Below are 20,300 nucleotides of genomic sequence, written 5' to 3' on the forward strand. Positions count from 1 at the left end.
ACCAGTTGTTGTTGGTGAATCACAACCGCTACCGTGTACCCCGCTTCTGACTTTGCTGCGTCTACGTAGTAGGATTCAGTCTCTCTGCCCCCGCAATCCGTCGTCATACGCCGCTTGGACGCATGGACCGCATCATCGTACACTGCTGGACTTCATTTCTTTAGCTAACCTTTATTTTTCATTTATTTTACCATACCCTGCCATCATAACATATCCTTTAGTGACCCGAGGCACTAAACATCGCAAAGAAATTAACGCTGTCCGAGACACGTGCCGGTTCGCGAGCACAGGTGCCCGGTGCAGCGAGCTACAGAAGAAGAAGAAAGGGCGACAGATCTGGGATTATGGACATCATGCAATCCAAGTCCGAGGAACAGAGGGAACGTCATGTCTGCTTCAAGTCTTCGGTAGCGGAGACAAACGTGTCTTCATTGGCAATGAAGGCCAGGCAATCGGGCGAACTGTCTGGGCTGACCAGCAATGGCTTTTCGGAGACGGGTTCGTCGCCAGCCGGTTCGTCTCTGAACCTCTCTTCCACGGCCCCGCTCAATTCGGATGCTGCTGGCTCTCCTGGACTCTCGGAGTTCTTCCCCGAGGAGCCGGCAGTGCCGCCCAATCCTTTCTTAGATCGGCGGCGTGGTCACGTATGTTGCACTGACATATTCTACAAGCCTGCTTTGTTTGCGGCGCTCGAGTTTGGTGGAAACCTTTCAAATATTAGACCGTATCGAAACCGCTTATTGGTCATGGGAAGTAGCTGCAAAAAAAAAAAAAAAGTTGAAAAATGAATATAATCTTTGAATTACTCCCGCATGGTGCACAAATTATGCTCCGAGGATCGCATAAACCTCAAGTAGCTCATTTTTTACAATTCAATATATTTTGAATAATTCCCTACATAAGAGCAGTTAATGGAAGTTTACTTGAGTCCTCGTGTTTTGAGAAGCCGACTGCACCTTGAAATGAACACAAACGTTGTCTTGCCGATAGATCGTGATGCCCAGCTTGTCATCTCGTCAGACTTCTGTGCCCAAGGATGCGGAATCGAATCCCGGCAATGGCGGACGCTTTTCTATGGGGGTGAAAAACAATGCGCCCGTGTGCTGTGCGATGTCAGTGTACAGAAAAGAGCTCCAGGTGGTCAATATTTCCGGAACTCTTCACTACGGCTTCTCACACAGTCTGAGTCACTTTGGGACGTTAAAGCTCATAAACCAAACCAAACCAAATCTCATGGCGTCAGTACTTACCTTCTTGTCCTAATATACTGCAGCGGCGATTCAACGGTGCAATAGCATCGACGATATCGGCGCAGCGGTCTTTTGCTGAGAATCCAGTGCCATAGATGTTTTACGTTGGATATTCGATCACAAGATTTGTGCAGCAACTGAGAACTCAAAAGCTTGGCTCCGCGTTGTGACCTGCAGACTTTATATGATGTCGACTCCACTTGAAAAATCGATGTTTCCACTCCCAGTTTGTTTACGATAGTCTACACATTGAGCTTAACAGTCGCACCAATCTTATATTATCCCCGCTCTCGGATAGTTGCGACCGCCAACTAGCTTGTACGACGGCTTTTCTTTATTTCGTCGGTCCTGTAGGGTGGCTTCAGGGCTTATCCAGACCTGGTGCCACTCGTGACGTCGGTGACGACGAGTGTCGAGGACTACGCCCAACCCGACCGGGATGGGAATGGAGATGTGGGGGGCGCTCTGTCCTGGCTGCGAAACTTCCTCATCGGCGTCCTGGTCGCCGCGCTGCTCGTAGCCGTCGCCTCTGCTGGCGGCGTCATGAACTGGACAGGCAGCGCAGCTGCCGACCAGCGCAGTAGCCGGACGCCCTCGTCATCCGAAGAGATGGAGTTTGTTGAGGAGCGCTTGATGGTCGCCGCGCCCCATGTGCCTGCTGGTCCCGCGCCTACCGCTTCTAGCGGCAAGCAAGGAGGCAGCGGGAATCGGTGAGTTTCTAGGGAAATGTAGGGACAGTTATGTTCTCTTGATTAAAAGGAGCTTGATTTCAGCCGCATGGGTAGCGATATAGCCACCGCTGTCACTCCTTCACTCTAGTGGAGTGGAGAAAAAAGTCAAGGTTCGCAGATTGCGGCTAAGGAAACTAAGCATCTGTTCAAATGCTCTAATAACTGGCACTCAGAATAAGCAAAAGAAAGCCCCTTTCCACTCCATGCTTTCATTTCGATTGTGGGCACACTCACATAACGTTGGTAAAAGTAAAATTTTTATTTTTATTTTTTTTTTCTAGCCGGAATACAACTAGTACTGGCATTCCGAATCCGTCGATCGCCGCTTCCGCCGGAACCGATAACTTTCCGACGGTGGTGCCAATCGCAGGCGTCGTCCACGGCCGCGAAGCCACGCCACCTTCGAACTATGAATCGCTGCGTAACATGGTAAGGCATTTGAAGGTGACTCCGCAGCTTTTGCAACCATATTTCTCCCACTCGGGTTCGAAATGGCATTGAGATGGAAGTGTCTCAGGCACGTGCACGACCTTATGGCTTACGATCCGGTGCTGCTGAATCAACACGCATTAAATGTTTCTTCATAAGGACCCTTAACTCTCTTAGTTCATTCTTGTGTCATCCTGTCCTTAGCCGTTCTTCGTGAATTCCATAGTATCAGCATGACTTGCTATCATCGAATATGAAACTCAATCATGCCTTTCTTTTACGTGCTAAAAAAGCGGTGTTAACGAAACCATCTACCAAGGGGAGGATTAACAGAGGCACAAAGCCTATCCTTAAGACCTCAAGTCCGAGAATTCTTCACCATTTATTAGCTGCGTTCGCTATAAAATTTGCTCTGCATAACTGCTTAAACTTGAAACACGGATAAGCTGTTTTAGAGAGTATTTGGTTGTCGTCTATAAGTGCCCCCTGATGATGTGGTGAAAAGATTCTTACCCTTCCTCCGCATGGTGCCATTGGTGGGTCGCAGTGGCGTCGCGAGTGCGGCCACTACTTCTATACGTACTGTGATAGCATCCGCCAGGAGTGGTACCACAAACCATCGGCGCATGGGTGCGTGGCCACCACGACTGACAGCGTGCACGTGTGCAACCGGGGCGCCAACCGTTTCGCCAACCTTGAGGCCTGCTTCGCCAGCTGCGTCCACGGAGACCGCAAGCCAGATCGGTGCTTCGAGAGCTCACTGTTCACCAGATGTGACAGGTGCAAATAGTTTCTTAAAGGACATTAATTTCGCCAGATATGAGATACGGGCACGCTCTTTTCATACTTGTGCTGTTATTTGAGCCATTATCTGATAAACTGCTATTACGTTGGATATCATACTGACACGAGCTTCTGCGAGAATCTGATGAAGAAGCTATGGAGCACGCTCTGCATCCAAATATTGGTCGAAGCAGGCACATAGCGTCACACCTGAAGATTGGTCGCTAACCACTGCAGCCTTCTTCCACGTGCAGAACGGACGTGGTGGCTACCTGGTGGTTCTTTGATGGCCACCGCTGTCAACGCTGGAACTTTCCCCTCGGCAGCTGTCCCTCGAAGAAGAGCCAAGTGTTTCGCTCCCTCCACCGTTGTCTCCTCGAGTGCTTGCCGCAGGGGGATGGGCAGCCGCGAAACACAACCACCGGAATTACTGGTGTCCGACGCTGTGAGGTTCCCGTCGCCGCCACGTGCAGTGCGAGGCAGCTAAGGTAATAAAGGGTCGGATCATTCGATCTGCCCGCCGTTATAAAGTGTTTAAAATACCTTTCAATTTAGATGGTGCGTGCTCTTTGCTGCAGCGCAAGCTGTGATATGATGTGCAGAACTGCTATTCGACTGCAGTAGGTTCGCTTCAGTCTGTCTTCAACATCCAACAATGCTATTTTCCTTTTGACTGGGCATCGGTCCAAAATTATTTCTTTATAGTAGATTCAGCGGCACAATTTTAGATGTAACTTGAAGTAACTCAAGCATTCTGTTTGGGTAGAGCTCATAGATAGTCTCTCCTCAATCAGCTTAAGTTTCCCACAGATCGTGCGACCTGTGGGCCTCGTCCGTACTTCCTCTTCTTCTCCTAGCTCACTTTATCTTCTCTCTCTACTCACCCTCTCTCTAGCACCTAATTTCCTTCACTGCTCACGGCTCCCGTGTTCTTGGTATTTTCTCACACGTGTAACCGAGGCCCCGTGAATTATTTTTTGCGTCTCCCCTAGTTTTGCTCCTTTTAACCGCTCACTATTCCACAGGATAGGGAAAGAAATTACAGGTTCTTTTACGTCACCAATCGGCTGCTTTTAGAGTATTAAAGGCCAGCGCATTGTCGAGTTCAACTTCTTAAATTCGAATAACATTTTGTCCGTCAGTAGATTAAGTGCAGGGAATTTTGTGTAGTGTCTGGCTTTCACTTTCAGAAAGCTGGCAGCGTAGAGACAAAGCGTTTTGGTGCTTTTTAAAGCATGGGTAGATAAATGCAGCGCCGTTTGAGTTTAAGACTGTCAACTTTCTCTATACAATGCACTCATCGGTAGCAAACTTCTGGTGAGGTCATGCACTGTACCATTCGAGATAGGGTCATTCCGTCATTCCATTTATATTATTCACAGTATCTATGCATCTTAAAAGAAAAGAAAACATTACTGTGTTTGTTTGCAGCTGAGGTTTAGTTTTCCCGTCGCATTGTATATTTGCTACTGGGATAGAATTTTCCATGATACGCTCGCTTGAAAGCATCATTTGTTGCCTATGCAGGACTCGGGACCAGTTTACATTCGGGGTTTGCTTTCTGTGTGATCGAAGAATATTGGCAGATGTCGAAGCTAGGTGCCTATGCCAACAACAAATTTACTGGAAATATTCTTCGTGATTGTGGCCCGCCTGGAGACCTGTCTGTCATGCTGGAAACGTTGAATGCAAGCGACGTGCTGCACTATAGCTAGTAAAATCACTCGCCTTTTACGTCGGTGTATATAAGCAAACCTACACTTGGCCGACCGACTGAGCTGCAATAGAATGTTCGCTCTCCTCACCTTTTCCGGGGCCAATAATTATAGGGTCTGTGCTGTCTCTACTTCAAAATTGCAGCCATTCTGTATCTTTAATTAGGATGTAATGAAAAGAAACGCCTTGATTTATGTATGCGCATAAATACACGTAGAACGAATCACTGTTGCATTAATGCCAGACTTGGTTTCCTGCCGACCAGTCGAATGCATTCCTAATTTCTCCTTTTACGCAGGTACCCTTACTTCGCCGATATGCGTGCCGAAGGCAGTGGCCGCTGCGTGAAGGCGTCTGTGGCGAACCTGCTGACTCGCCGATGCCTGGTCGGATCAAACCGTTTCGCCTCGCACGCCACCTGCAGTCGGTTTTGCGATCAACGGGAACTGGGAAGCTGAACGTTCTTCAACGTTCCGCATCTAATATTGAATGATTTTTCAGTAAAAGCTGCTTGTTGCCTGAGGAAGACACTGACAAGCTCACGTGGATTCTATTTTAACAAGACGGTCGCGAACCAGTGTTTAAGCACTGCGGTGTGATTTAAACAAGTTACAAAAGCCTAGATAGCCTCCTTCAGGTCACCGTGAACCGTCTCGCAATGTACATCACATAATATTCCAGCGCAAAATATTATACAGGATGCCCTTATATGAGGGTACGAAGTTTGAAGCGTTGAATTAGCTACTACTCTGCAATCGTTTGCAAAAATTACTTTTCACTGCTTTCTAAAGAGCTTCGCTCTCTGAGATTTTAAGCTGGCAGCTAGATTTTCGCTAGCACTGAGCTGACCAGCGCGAAAAACATTCGGCTGGGATAACTCCACCGGTGATTTTCTTTTAACATCAAATTCTTGTTGTGGTACGTAACAAAAGTCTTTTTAGTTCAGCAGAATTTTGTAGGTGTATTGAAATTTATTTTGTTAATGGCCTGAACTCAATAGGTGAGTTTAATGTATGATCGTGCAGGTTCAGCTTCACGCTCTGGGATCTTCCCTGCTCAGCGCTATTGTGCAATGCCAGCACCACTGCAGGCTTCACTCAATTCTAACACACCATCCGCAAACCACCGCAAGAGCTACACCAAAAGGCTTACGTTGTAGAAGTGTGCAGGACCAGTTCTGCCAGGTCAAATTGCAGGTAGGGCCTTAACAATTTGGCTGAGAGAACTAAGCTGGAATATTTCCGGGCAAGTTATTAAAAAAAAAAAAAAAACTCCAAACGTTTGTTAAGAACCCCAACAGGAATCTGTTTTTACGAGCTCGGCCTATGGACACGTGTGCCACGATTTTTTTTTTTTTTTTACTTGAGACTATACGGAAGCAGCTTCTGGTTTGCAATGTCTGTTAACGCCGCGTTGTTCACCCCAAGTGACTTGCGCTTCCGCCTATGCCGCATGTCTTGTCACGGTATGTCAAAGTAAATGCATCCTAAATGACAGGAATAAAATAACCATGTACCCCACCTACCCAATTTAATAATATTATTTATTATTTATTTATTTGTAAATAAATAAATAAATAATAAATAATATTATTAAATTGGGTGGGTAGTTGGATACCACCATTTTTATTTAGTAAGTGAGGCATCTATGCATACAATTATGAAACGGTACATTTAATTCACAAGGATGAAACCCGAAACATCCTCGTTGAAACATTTGTCATGTATGCAATATATTACTTCAAATATCGCTCACAGTGGAGGAAGGGGTGGCTATACAACCCCTATAAACGTAACAGTATATGGCTCCACCTATGAAATAAAGCCCACACTACGGCCTTCCCAGGTGGCAATTGAAAGAATAAGGACGAAGAAAGCTGAGCGCTTTTTCGTTGAAGACCTTGGCTTTGAAAGCGCTGATCTCGGCTGGTGTCCACGTGTTCTTGTATGTAAGGTAACGCCACACTGAAAAAAAAAAGAAGAAAATAAAGGAGCAGTTCACGATGGACTCGAAGTGATGCATGACTTCTATGAATGGTCATTACTGCGATAGCCGCATTTCGCACGACTTCAAGCTGAGATTCTGAATGCCACTTACGGGGATTTCTCAAAGATCGCTGATCGTTATGCTTGTTAGCCTACAAAAAAATCTTAGTCACACTTGTATTTAGTGACCTTTATTTGTTGAAGAATTTTCGAATGGAAGTTGAAGCAGCGCTGATGTGGATGGAAACTGAAGCAGCACAGAGTGTAATATCTGCATGTCTTAGGCTGTGTCAATTTTGGTAGTATCTTTTCGTTTGAGTTCGATTGTTTTAGGTGTTTTAAAACACATCGTCACGTATATGCCTGTCTTAACTTAGGCTTCGATTTTTGTTGTCTATTGGTACATTATTACCGAAATGCTTTTGGCGTACAGTTCTTATTATTTTTCTTAATTGATTTTTTTCTGAGCCACTCTTCAAAGAGAGGTTTCTTGTTGGCCTAACTAAACCACTGTGATATTTTATATGCGTTTGCCTCGCATCTCCACTGTGTATAGAACTGGCCAGTGTTAAGAGCATGCATAGGCAAGGTAGAAGCAGACGAGGAAAATAAAACCGCAGCAGACACAGGACGGAGGCTGGAGACAACACAGGGCGGTACTGGCAACTGAAAAGTTCATTGAAAAAACAGGGGCTTTTAAAGACAGATGGTACACGTGACCTTACCCTTTTAAAGACAGATGGTACACGGGACCTTACCATCAGGTAAGGTCACGTGTACCATCTGTCTTTAAAAGCCCCTGTTTTTTCAATAAACTTTTCAGTTGCCAGTACCGCCCTGTGTTGTCTCCAGCCTCCGTCCTGTGTCTGCTGCGGTTTTATTTTCCTTATGTCTCACCAACTGGCCTACACATCTACCCTGCTAAGCAGACGAGATCAGCTGCTTTTCAATTGTGTTTTCAATAGATGAGACCGCACCTATCTATCACATCAGCAACGAGCCTCTCCTTACTGCACCAGATAACCAACACCTCAGATGGCCTTGGCGTGGCCGCATGTGTGTTTAAATAATATGTGAAGTGTCTATGACTATCTTGCGCTGCAGATTACCGAAACTCAATCTGTATTTATGTCGTTCGGGGCTATCCGCTACTAACTTCTGTGAGTCTTGCAAAGAAATTGAATCCATAGATCATTTTTTTCTCTTCTGCCAGAGGTTCGCATCTCTCCGCATAATTTACTTAGCAACTCCTCTTTCGAGATTAGGCCTTCCACTAACCATTCTAGTTCTCCTCTCCTTCGGAGCAAGCGTCAGGAGATATGACTTAAAACCAGTTTGCAATTTTATTCATGATTACATAATTTCAACAGGTAGATTCCTATGCTAGGTACGATTTCATTACCTTATCTTTTCCTTTTTATTTTTTCCAAATTCTAATTAAAGATTCATATTTATCTGAATACTCCAGTCCTTGAACACTATTATTTACAACTTACAATGCACCCTGGCCAATCCCCCGCCGTGGGTATGTGCCATTTTGTCTCAGGTCATCATCATCATCATGAGACCGTACGTGTTGTGACTATAGATATGTTGCTCCGATAGTAAAGGGTGAAATGCTCTACTTAGTTCTCCGTACCTATATGTAGGTTGCCCAGTACTGCGAACACCGCTATGGTAAGACAGGAGCGACGAATGGATCGACGTATGCGGGCGTGTCACGCTTCCAGGGAACCTTGAAAATATTAGTGCGAAAGGCACCATAAGCTATCAACCACCGGCCAAAGACCTTGTCCATTGGATAATTTTCTTGCAAGGGTGGAAGAACGGGCTAGTTGGTAAATCATCTTGGAAATTAAACTAGCGCACTTCAAAACAAAGACACAGGAAGAGAACGACAACACAGCGCTGGCTTCAACTGGTTTTTATTAGACAGTGACACGATATATATGTACGAAAAGTGGGCGTGAAAGAATTGATAACTGCTGAGTTTGCACGTGGCGTAAAACACCGAACGCAAAATTAAAAGGCGCACGACAACAATATAGGTCAAAGCGCTGTGTTGTCGTTCTCTTCCTGTGTCTTTGTTTTGAAGTGCGCTAGTTTGATTTCCAGGATAATTTTCTTCTGCGCCAAATTGTCAGCTCTGGTTGCACGCGCACGTGGCCTCGCGCGAATAATTCAAACTCTGTTCGATATTAGAGTTCCAACACAACGCCCCAAAATTCGACCTCGGCTGATTTGAACGAAACCCGATACTCAACATAATTCAACAATTGCAATAACACAATGGTGACCGCCAAATTTGGCCCGGACACATTAAGATTTTTATCGTCCGCCCCCGAAATTGGACCTAGGCTAATTTGAACCAAAATCGATGTCAAATCTAATTTTACTGTGGCGAACACAATGGTCAGCTCCAAATTTCACCCTGGCCACCCTCGCATTTGGCGCACAGACCTCGAAATTTTGATTTTGACCACTTCGCACCACAATCGACGCCAAACCATAACTGACTCTGCCCGACAAAATGGGGACCCCAGCAATTGGCCATGGTCAATTCCAAAATTTGGTCCGAGTCATTGCCGAAAAAGCCTGTGCTTTCGCAAACAATTGATTTAACAGACAACCCCCCGAATTTCAGTTGGCCGAAAGAGAAAAAAAATGTCTCAAGACAGAATTTCATCTGTACTAGTAATATTGTAAACAGTGGTAATTATCTAGGCAATTCACTAGAGTTTGCAATGCATATTTTTATAACACCATCTGATGGCCAAGACCAATCTGGTGCTCGTAGCCGCGAACACCAAGCTGTTACATCTACTTTTGAGACGCAGCAAATTTCGTTCATAAGGCCCTGGGAGCGAGCGAACCCTGTGATTTTTTTCGGCGGAAAACTAAAAAGAAGCACTTGAGATGCTAATGCAACGCCCGGTACTCGAATATTTCGCCACTCCTGCGCTTCCGTACCATGACATGCATATTTTCGGTTTAGCTGTTTGGGGCGGAGGAAATCATAGCCACGGCCAACTGTATGACAATCATAGCGGAGAGAAATAAGGGAAAAGAAAATCTACGCGATACTAGACTTACGTAGATGGTTCGAATTCTACTCCGTGGACCTTGTAGCACGTCACCAGCGGGTGTTGCATTTTATGTTAACTCCCTGTGCGTATCGAATTTCTGTTCTCTGCGTAAAAATGCCTGATTTCTTTACCTGATTCCTTCGTGCTGCAGCGCTGTAGAGAAAGACTTTTATTTCGTCACAGTCACGGATCCAGCAATGACTTGCCTGTGGCTACGCCTCAGTTTGGCCTCAACCAACAGTTTAGCTATTTAAGTAGTTTTTAGTACAACTTTAGATATTAGCCGCACATTTCGCGTAGATATCAATATTACCAACAACCGGCCGCGGACGCTGCTTCATAAGATAATTCTATTTATTTTCGCAGCACCCTATTTTTAGTAATCATCGAGAATTTTTGTTGAAGTTCTCGATACCCCCGTAGAGAAACCTTTCGCGAAAAGAAAAGGCACACATCATCTGTTGAGAAAATGATTAATCATTCTTTTTACTGTAGCGTAAGGCAATTGACAGCCTGGCTGAGTGTGGCATTAAACGCAGTGAGTCTTACTCTTACGCTAAATATGAAGGATGGCAGCTATGATTTGTTGAGTTTCCAATAAAAATTCTGAAGTGCATACTCGGGAAAAGACCCTTGAAATTTATTTTTAACGATTGTTTCAATCCCTGTCTCTCTTCTTTTTTGTGGGTGGCAGTGCCGAATGCACTTGATGATTTGAACTGATTTGCTTAAACAAACTGCTTCAAGATAATCAGTTATGTGCTTGGATGCGATTATATTATTGTGAGCATTCTGTTAATGATGGCAAAATAATGTATGATGTACTAGTAATTTTGTTAATCATGACACCCTGACTGCTCTTTCTTTCTTTCTTTTGCTGTGCTGTTTCATTCTAAATACATTGTTCACCAGTACTGTATAGCAGTTTTTTTTTCTTCCTTTTTTACACGTAATTTTGATTGATTTGTGTTGTAAATGCTTTGTCATTTCTATTTTTGTTTTTGCTCTTTCCATCTCATGTATTTTTGGTATCAATGCTGTTTTTTAATATTGTTTACTTTGTGCTTGGCACGGTACGTATGCAATGACGCTGTACTACCCAGCTCCGTTCACAAGCAAGCATGCTTAAACGGACTGGTTATTATTTTGTATATTTGTTGCCAATAAACTATTATTATTATTATTATTATTATTATTATTATTATTATTATTATTATTATTATTATTATTATTATTATTATTATTATTATTATTATTATTATTATTATTATTATTATTATTATTATTATTATTATTAATTTCTTCCTTCCTTCCTTTCTTTCCTTCTCTCTCTCTCTTACCTCCTTTCTTTCTTTCTTGTGTTTTCGTGTCACTCTACAAACTGCAACGGTCTTGTTTTCGACACCGCAGGTTTCATAAACGAAACAAAAAACCGCTAGCAGGACCGCCTGCTCGTGAGAATGCGAAAGCCTCACTATAAAAATGTAATTTAAATGTTTTAATTTTTCGCGGAAATGAAATATGTGTGCATATTCCTTAGCCATTAGACCGGTGAGAATCCATCATTTTCGCTGCGAATGCTTTGTTAGCAGTGAGCGCGGCTCTTTTCGCACGTTCGGTTTCATTTTCGCGGTGTTGTGCTTTTCTACGCAGTCGCTGTGCCTCTTCAGAGTCGAAACATTTACGAGACCTGCCTAGTGAACCTTGCTTGTAGACGTTTGACATTAACGTTTCATCGCGCACACATAACTGTCTGCAGGTGACCGATGGCAGACGGATCGTGCGACCTCACCGACAACCTCCTTTCTCCTGCACTAGGAAAGCCAAGCATTTGCTCTCACCCGCGCAACCAGTTTTGCCGAACTGCCATCATCAATCCTCAAACTTTCCTCTCTCCTAGAGTAGCGAAGCCATGTGGTGCGTCACCAGCGTGAAACCAGTTTGCCCTCGCCGACACCTTTCATGACCAACCACTCTTCCACTGCGCTGCTGTTCTCCATGGCAACAACCTCTCTCTTAGACTAGCCCGAATATCAATATCAGGGTTCAAATGCGAAAAAAAAAAAAGAAATGCGTAGACCCTGCCCTTCGTTAAATTACGCCGAGCATACGCCACGTGTTAGCAGGAAATGTTGATAGGAAACTGGGAGCTGTGACACAGACGGACCTATGTCTTCCAAGCTAGCAATGGAAAACAAAAAATTACTAGCTTTCCTTGTGCATCAAACCAACCCAACCAGTTCATCCAAATTCATCGACGCCACCCTGCGTAACCTGCGTGAAACCAGTTTACCCTTCGCCAACGCTTGTCACCCCCACTCTTCCGCTGCGCTCCCATTCCCCCTGACAACCTCTCTCCTAGGCTAGCGGCGCTGTACGGCTCGTCACCTACCTGAAACTTGTTTGCCCCTCGGCGAGACCTATCCTCATCGATCAATCATCCGTTGTGCTCCCGTTTCCTCCTGCAACCTCCTCCTCCCTTACACTAGCGGCGCCATGCAGTGCGCCACTTCTGAAACTAGGCTGCCCCTCACCGAGGCCTGTCATCATCAATCATTCCTTCGCTCGCTCCCTTTCCCTCATGTAGGGCCGGTTGTCTGTGGGAAGACGTCATCCTTTTCGTGTACAACTGATTTAACCATCAAATGTTCACAATGCCAACAGATGGATTTTCGCGTAATGGGGCTAGTAAGGATCTCTCTCGCCTTAAAATACAGCAGCCATTTTTGGGATTCTTTCGAACCGCGCGCTCTTTGATTTCTGTAACACTACTCCATGAGGTAAAAAGGGCAGCGCGTGCAAGGTCAAAACGATGCACATTTTGTAACTAAGTTTTAACTTTTTTAGTCAGCACCGTATTATTGAACCTTGGTTCAATGTTGCCATAATATTCCAGGCGCTAGATGTGTACACGCCAGTAAGCTATAACTTTAAAACTGAGCACGCTATGGATGCTGTCGGACGAATAGAGAACATAAACTGAGACTGTTCCATTGCATCCTATTCATCCGAGCACACACTTTTCTTGAACCACTTGTTCTGGGGCAAGGTTTCGACGCTTAGGGCGATTCTGTTAGCTCAGAGTGATCACGAAAGTGACGTCGCTGAATGTGGATAAAGTGGTTGGCTTGGTTTGATGCACAAGGAAAAGTAGTAATTTTTTGCCGCTGCTAACTTAGAAGACACTACGTCCGTCTGTGTCACAGCTTCCAGTGCCCTATCAGCATTTCATGCTAATAACGTGTCATAGCCTGGCGTAATTTAAAGAAGCTCAAGGTCTAGGCATTTTTTTCGCCTTCGAGGCCTGATATTGACATTCAGGCAAAATGTTTGGTAAAGCCTAGCTTACAGAGCAAGCTTAAATAAAGTTTTGCCGCTGAGCTACTCGACAGTAAACGTTTACGAAAGGCATGAACGCGGGTTTAGTTAGCGCCTATTATTTTCAGCAAATTAACATATTGTTTATATTTTGACCTTAATATTGGTCATGAAGGGCAAACGCTTTCACTTAAGGAGGTGTAGTCATTATAATTTCTGGAGTCCTCCACAATGGCGTCTGTCATAGCCTGAGTCGCTTTGGGACGTTAAACCCCACCAACCAAACCAAAGCATCATTATTACATTCAGTGGCGTATTCAGACATTCATACCTCTTCCATCTGGGAAGCATTCTATTTGCACCAGGAACTTGCAGTTGTCGGTATCCAACATGATGGACCTTGTTTTGACTGGGAAGGAAAGAAAAACATAGTTGAATACCAACAGATGTGATAACAATGAGCCTAAAGAGAAAACCCTGGGCTCTTAGTAAATTGGCTGTGGTCATGTTGTTCAGAAAAACATTACCCATTGAAAGATACCTGCTTAAGGCTTCATGTATAAAGCATAAAAATGCTGCCTTACTTTCAGGAAGGAAAGTAAATGTACAATATGTCTTCCTTCTTCCTTCCTTCCTTCCTTTCTTTCTTTCTTTATTTCCCGAAACGAAAAAAACCTGGACACTTGCTAAGTTGATATGGTCAGGTTGTTCACAAAGATATTATTCACTGAAAATATCGGTTTACGCAGTTGTTTATAATATAGAAAAATAATTCCTTGCTTTTGGGAAGGAAAGGAAATACTGAGTTAAAAAGTAAATATTTGATGGTATGATAACGACGAACATAGTGGAAAAAAAGTATATGAGTTCTTGGTAAGTGGGGTATGGCCAGGTTGTTCACAAAACACTAGGTATTGAAAAATATCGCTAAACGCAGTTTATTACAATGTAGATAAATTAATTACTTACTTCCCCTTCCAAGGTGCCTTTCCATGTAGTCTTCCCCATTGACATTGACGTACACGTAACTGCAAAATATTGTTATTGTTGGGTTAGGTACCATGCAGACTGAGCACAGTTGTGCAGATAAATTGAGGGTGTACTTAAACCAGTGGTATTCTAACAAAAATTAAGGGTATACTTTTGTTCCGTCTTTAAGGGTATGATACGAAAGTGTTATTTAATCCCGTTTGCCGGCTCCTCTTGTGGACCCTCGTTCACTTATACACATTTTAATGCTCAGTTAATTGCCTTTTAATCTGTTCCTGTATAAGTATTATTATACAGTCGTAAACTACCATATTAAGGTTAAAGCCTTTATAGGCTCATGGTGAATATCTCGCGTCTGCGAGATGTGTCAGCGAGACTTCGCAATAGGTTCTGATGACAAAGCCTAAAAAAAGAAAGTAATAAACTTATAACGAGTACACAAGCACGCAAGATAGAGGAGGAGAAGAACGAGGAAAGACGTTCGCCATTAAGCTCTTAAGTGAAGCTAAACTCCATCCTGTAATTTTAATATTAATCCTAGCTTTGTCAAGCCTTTCGAATGTGACTGCGTGTCTATATGGAGAGCGTGTCTAAGTCGGGATCATAGGGTACTGGAGGGCTAGATTCCTATTTCATCGTGCCGTCTCAAAGGCGAAGCCCGACTTTGCAGCGTCGTCCAGCTCGGTCATGTCCTGTGGTCTCGTGACGTCATACAAACTTGCGACCGGTCAGAGCATGATTGTATCACCTGCCTACTGTCACCTGTCAGAGCCATGTCCGTGACCTTTTGCTTACAACGTCAATACAGAAGTCGACAACGATGGCGCAGGATTTTGTGGAAAACGGAGTCTTGAACGCTATCGCGTTAAAGTTATAATAGCGGGAAGAGAACTTTTTGGCAGACTCTCGCCAGTCATTGTCGCTGCTGTGAGAAGGATTGATGCGCGGTGCTGGTGATCCTGCAGATCAAGCCATGTCCTTGATATCATGTGTGCGTTGTCGAGCCGCAATTTCAACCGATAATTCCAACCCTTACGATAAAGAAAATCGTTTGCTTGGAAGGGCGATTTCGACGTGGCATGCGTGCTGCACACACTTGGATGCGCTGACTCGTGTAAGCAGGGCTGTGCAGACGTGTACCAAGGTTGAAAATCTTGTTGACATCGCATGATATCGCGATCTGCCTCAAGTGTGTATATTTGTTGTCTGGTGAAATATGCATTTCTATTGCAAAAACAAAATGAAATGTACGTCGAGAATGCTAACGGAAGGCATTTTAAGGCAATAGCGTTAAATGACGCGTTCTCTACTAAATACCCCGCCAGCGTCGCGTTGTGAGCGAACAACGGCGGGCACGGCTCTGACATATTGCGCTTAGCAAATGGCATGGCAGCGCACTGACTGGTCGTCAGGTTTTTGACACCTTTCAGACTGGCAGGGTGAGATCAGAATACAGCCTCACATGGTGCATGGATTCTGGAGCTAAAATCGCCGCCCACAGGCTACACAGGCACGTTCATAAATGACTTGCTCATATATTGAGGCTTTATATCTCTCGGGCAATCTCCCATACAATATAGTACCTTAAAACTTATGGTAATGTGTATGTGCGAGATAATTTAGGCGAGTAGCATATGCATATACAACAACGAGCATCCGCAAGGGGAGCAGAAAAGCGGGACCCATTACCGCGCTGCCCCGCCACACCCTAAAATGCGGATCTTTGGTGTCCTTCCTTTGTCTTCAGTTTTTTTTTTCTTTTAATCGACGGCAGCAAGGCAATTTAGCTGCATTAGCATGCAGCGAGCGTAGCACCAGCTAAGCCTATAGCAGGGTTGTGGCGAGGAGTGGCTGAGTATAGGACGTTCGCGGGTGGAAACTTAGCTGGGTGAACGCATTTGTTATCTGCAAAATTCTGCCGGCCTAGATTGCAGTTTTTACGTAACATGTATGGCGCGCTGGCTACGAAGCGTTCAAGTTATTTATTATGTGGTAAGTCTGCAAAAGACTAGGAGCCTGTGAACATGGTCCACAGCAAAGGAACGATATACAGATCAAGAATAAAAAATAAGGCCAATCTGCGGGCCCTTTTGGGATAAGCTATCACTCTTCACAATAACCACAATACGTTAATTTCAAGCTACTTAAGTGAATTTAAAGCGTGCCTGCTTGACTGCTCGAGAAGCCACCCTTTTAATATTGACTATTTTACAATCTCTCGACAAGGCGAACGTGTTCTCTATAAACATGAAGTTAACACTAGCTAAACACGGACACGATAAATACAATAAACATGAAGGCAACTTGAAGATAACACTTACGGCACCATCCGGCAGTGTCCTGTCGAGTTGGCTGAATAGCAAGTGTAGTCTCCCATGTCCGATATGTCGATGCTGTCCCTCTGACAGTAAGCAGCCCCAGAAGGCGGGATCCAGAGTGACCAGGAGTCCGCATTGAAACCACAGCTCATAATCTGTGGATTTGTGAGATCCAAGCGGAGTTAGACGTGTCGAGGCTCTTAAAGAAACATTTGCGAAAACAATATGAGCAGGAATTTTACGTCTAATTAACATTCACCTCTTGATCTTAAGTACTGTCCTTGATTCTACAGTGCTATGCTTGGGCTAATTACTGATTAATACTGGGCAAATTAAATGAGTCAATAAACCATTTCAAAGCAAAATTTAGATATTTTACACAAAAAGAGTCCAATTTTGATTGCGCAGTTTCTATATATAATCCAGTCGAATTTCCTAGCAGGTACAAGTGCCTGGGATAATTTCTTAATCTGACGTAAAATTAAGTCACCATATTAATGTGTTTACTTTAATCCCGGTCATCGTTTCTGTGCACTCATATGTGGTCTGAAGCATTCTTGCGTCTTCTAATGGCTGAACGGTCCATAAAAAAACATAACAAGCAAAACAAAACAAAAAAAAAATGCTCCATTCAGCCGTTGTAAACTTGCTTTGAATATACTTAGACCATTTGAGACTCTGAACGCCAGTCGATTGATGAGTGCAGAGTAGAGCAGTTGGATACGTTATCTCCGGTTATTCACCTAATATCAACATGACGGCGTAAAAAAATATTCTGGTATTGCACTTACGTCTGCGTAGGTGCAGTAATATGCGAATACCGCTGCTGATTATGTTGCTGCGTGTTCATTTCCTTGTGATTTTACCGATTAACCAATTAATGTAATTAATTAATTTATAAGGAACAATTAACTAGTTCATCCAGATGACGATGTGACCCCTGCTTTCTAAGTAATTAAGTAATTTAAACAATTAATTATGCGTTCGATTAATTGGCCGGCCAGTTAATTAAATAATTGCTGTCTCAAATATTTGTTCATATTATTTACATAACTGTTCAATAACCTATATTATATCAATTGCCAATGCAATGCATGAAATGTCAGTTCATGTAGACAAGCTCTGATAACAGGCTGTGTCCACAGACTCTGCGGACACACTCTCCTGATATAATCTGGTGACGTGAGTCATGAGACAAAAAAATGCTTTCGCATTACAACGTGCACTACTTTTACGCCGTCGTTATCACAACAAGAGTTACCACACTGGGCGGGGTCTTTATGACTTTTTCATAATATTTACCATTACTCACAACTTCAGGAAATCTTTTTTGTTCACCGGCTCTCAAATTAAAGCGCTTCAGATGCCATTTCTTTATTATAGGAGCATTCATTGAAAACACAATCTAGTAGGTAATGAAATGCCCTACCTTTATATACACCAGCCGCCACTGATCATGCAAGATTTCATGATCTCGTGTGCGCTATCGATAACGCTTGACTACATAGTATACGTTGGTTAATTCGTGCACAGTAGTTCTTGGTATATGGAGGTTTTTAAGGTTTTAATTAGCACCTGTATACTTTGATCTCAATTTTTAGTCTGCTCTTCATTTACCTATAATACCATTTTGAGTTTTATTAGTGTTTCTGCTATTTCTATCATTCGTTCACTGACTAAACTATAAGCGTTTGTTCATTTCGAACAGCTGTGGACGTTGACGCGTGTTAAGGTTGCTAGGAAGTTTTCCTTCTTGAGTTTTAACACACACGCGTTAAATTTTCATTCCAGTTTAGTAATGCATTAAAATATAGCAGACGTCTTAACTTCGTTGCCATCCATTTCATGTATTTCACCCCCCCTCCTTGACCCCCTTCCATCCTAATACTCTCAACTGACATGACATTGTGTGTAAATTTTACGCGTTTTCGGTAATGAACCTCCCTAAATTGCGGTAGCTAAGCTTACTATGCCCGTTAACTATCAGCCAAAGTTCAAAAGTAAGTGATTTATTTGCACTTTGCATGTTACATCCGATTTTCTTGTTTTTAGCTAATCTGTCTTAATCCTCTACCCTCATTCTGAATAAAGTTTCATCAGTCGGTCCACATCAGGAAAAAACATTGGTTGCTTTAGTCGAGAACTAAACAATGTTGCGACAGAAACATAGGAGTAATGTTACGCCAGTTGGCATGCGTATTTAATCTGTTAAAAACTTTTCGAAATATTTATGGTCTTGAAAGTCCATTAGTATTTCAAACAGAGGCAAAATGAGTGCCTGGGGGAGTCATCGACGAACTAAAAACAGATGGCTGTCGCTGGCCTTATAGAGCCACTGGTTTACACAGATGGGCTGTTATCTTCTGAGCTTGCTTGCGAGGTTGTTGCCAAATTAGAATGTTGGTTACGCTTGCGAGGTACTTCTGGGGTTATGGCTCAATAATAGTACAAATCGATAACGCGAATGTATGCTGGCTGCTCCAGGCGCTGTTCAGTGGCACGATTAGGTGTGTGGGGTTGTCCATTAGCACAGGGTGTAAGTGAAGTACCATGATGCGACGAGTCATAAAGCGTAGGACGTGTTAGCACGTTGCATTTACACCCCCGTCCTTGCTGCAAGGCACGAACGGCGCTTTTAAAGAAAAAGAAGGACTTTCCAGTGGTACCTAAATCATGTCACGCCATTGATGCGTATTCAGCGTCAAGTGTTGAAAACCTTGTCAAGAATAATAAGCGACGATGGATTGCTTCAAATACATAATCACTTGTGCATTTATTTGCATATCGGGGAATGGAGAAATTCTAATCACTTAAATATGGTTACCAACCAAAACTACTCCAGGTGTGAATAGTGAGCTAGGCAGATGACGAAAAAGGAGAGGATTGGGCGTGAGCGGCGAGTGAAATGATGCTAAGCCCTAGATCATTCACCTTAAATTGTACCTTTAAACACTCACTAATATGACACTACTGTTACGCGTGCAAGAAGAGTCCTTCTTAGTCGCTAATCTCATCTTCTTGTTTCCGATCACTTTCTTTACGGGACTGCTCCAGAAGGCCCAGCAAAAGAGGCGCGCGACTTTCCTGCGCATGTCCGGGGCCACGATTGAGGAAAATGATGCGGTCACGAGCCCGAAAAAAAAAAAACAGGAAGAAGAAAACGAGCAGAATGGTGATACCTTTTTCAGGTCGAACGTATTCAATGGTTTCGCGCTGCAAGCGGGGTCATAAAATGCCGACGCTGCGACGAGGTGGCTGGTGGCGGCCAAGGCTACAACAATACGAGCGGCAGCCATTTTCTCTTCCCCCGCTTTTAAGAGTCACTGTTTTGCGGACGGCTAGCTTCGTGTAACCGGCAAAACTACCCGCTTCTTTTGGAACTGGGGCACACGAAGATGGCGGCAGTCTTTTTGAGAGCGGGGCCGATAAATCTGAAGAAAATAGAAAAGAACAAACAAACAGATGCCAGGAAGGGAAACTCAGCATAGAAGAGGAATACAAATAACACTGCATCTAGATTTAAAAAGAAAAGAGTTCAAAATGGTAAATCCCGGCTTCAAAGCCGAAGCACACACTCACGCTAGAGACCGAAACATTAAAACAAATGAATGCTTTATTTTTCGACGTGTTCTTAGGCACACATTACGAATTAATATGAGGCCACTTCAGTATTACTCGCCCTAATCTCAAGATA

At 43.7% G+C, this 20,300-nt stretch overlaps 2 protein-coding genes across 2 annotated transcripts; one reads left to right on the forward strand and one right to left on the reverse strand.

The window, feature by feature from the left end:
• The first annotated feature begins 344 nt into the window (after positions 1–344).
• LOC146198973 (uncharacterized) lies at positions 345–5,367 on the forward strand. The gene is made up of 6 exons (XM_084592014.1): positions 345–644; positions 1,605–1,960; positions 2,263–2,410; positions 2,958–3,190; positions 3,448–3,681; positions 5,208–5,367. The coding sequence occupies exons 1-6, from the start codon at positions 345–347 to the stop codon at positions 5,365–5,367; spliced, it is 1,431 nt and encodes a 476-aa protein (XP_084448140.1).
• Positions 5,368–6,555: 1,188 nt separating this feature from the next.
• LOC146198974 (uncharacterized) lies at positions 6,556–19,902 on the reverse strand. The gene is made up of 5 exons (XM_084592015.1): positions 19,786–19,902; positions 16,610–16,761; positions 14,268–14,326; positions 13,630–13,707; positions 6,556–6,873 (listed from the first exon to the last, which is right to left on the reverse strand). The coding sequence occupies exons 1-5, from the start codon at positions 19,900–19,902 to the stop codon at positions 6,740–6,742; spliced, it is 540 nt and encodes a 179-aa protein (XP_084448141.1). The 3' UTR covers positions 6,556–6,739.
• Positions 19,903–20,300: the final 398 nt, after the last annotated feature.

Source organism: Amblyomma maculatum, chromosome 2 (assembly GCF_055883805.1).
Source record: "Amblyomma maculatum isolate TAMU_Amacu chromosome 2, ASM5588380v1, whole genome shotgun sequence".
NCBI classification, from domain to species: domain Eukaryota; kingdom Metazoa; phylum Arthropoda; class Arachnida; order Ixodida; family Ixodidae; genus Amblyomma; species Amblyomma maculatum.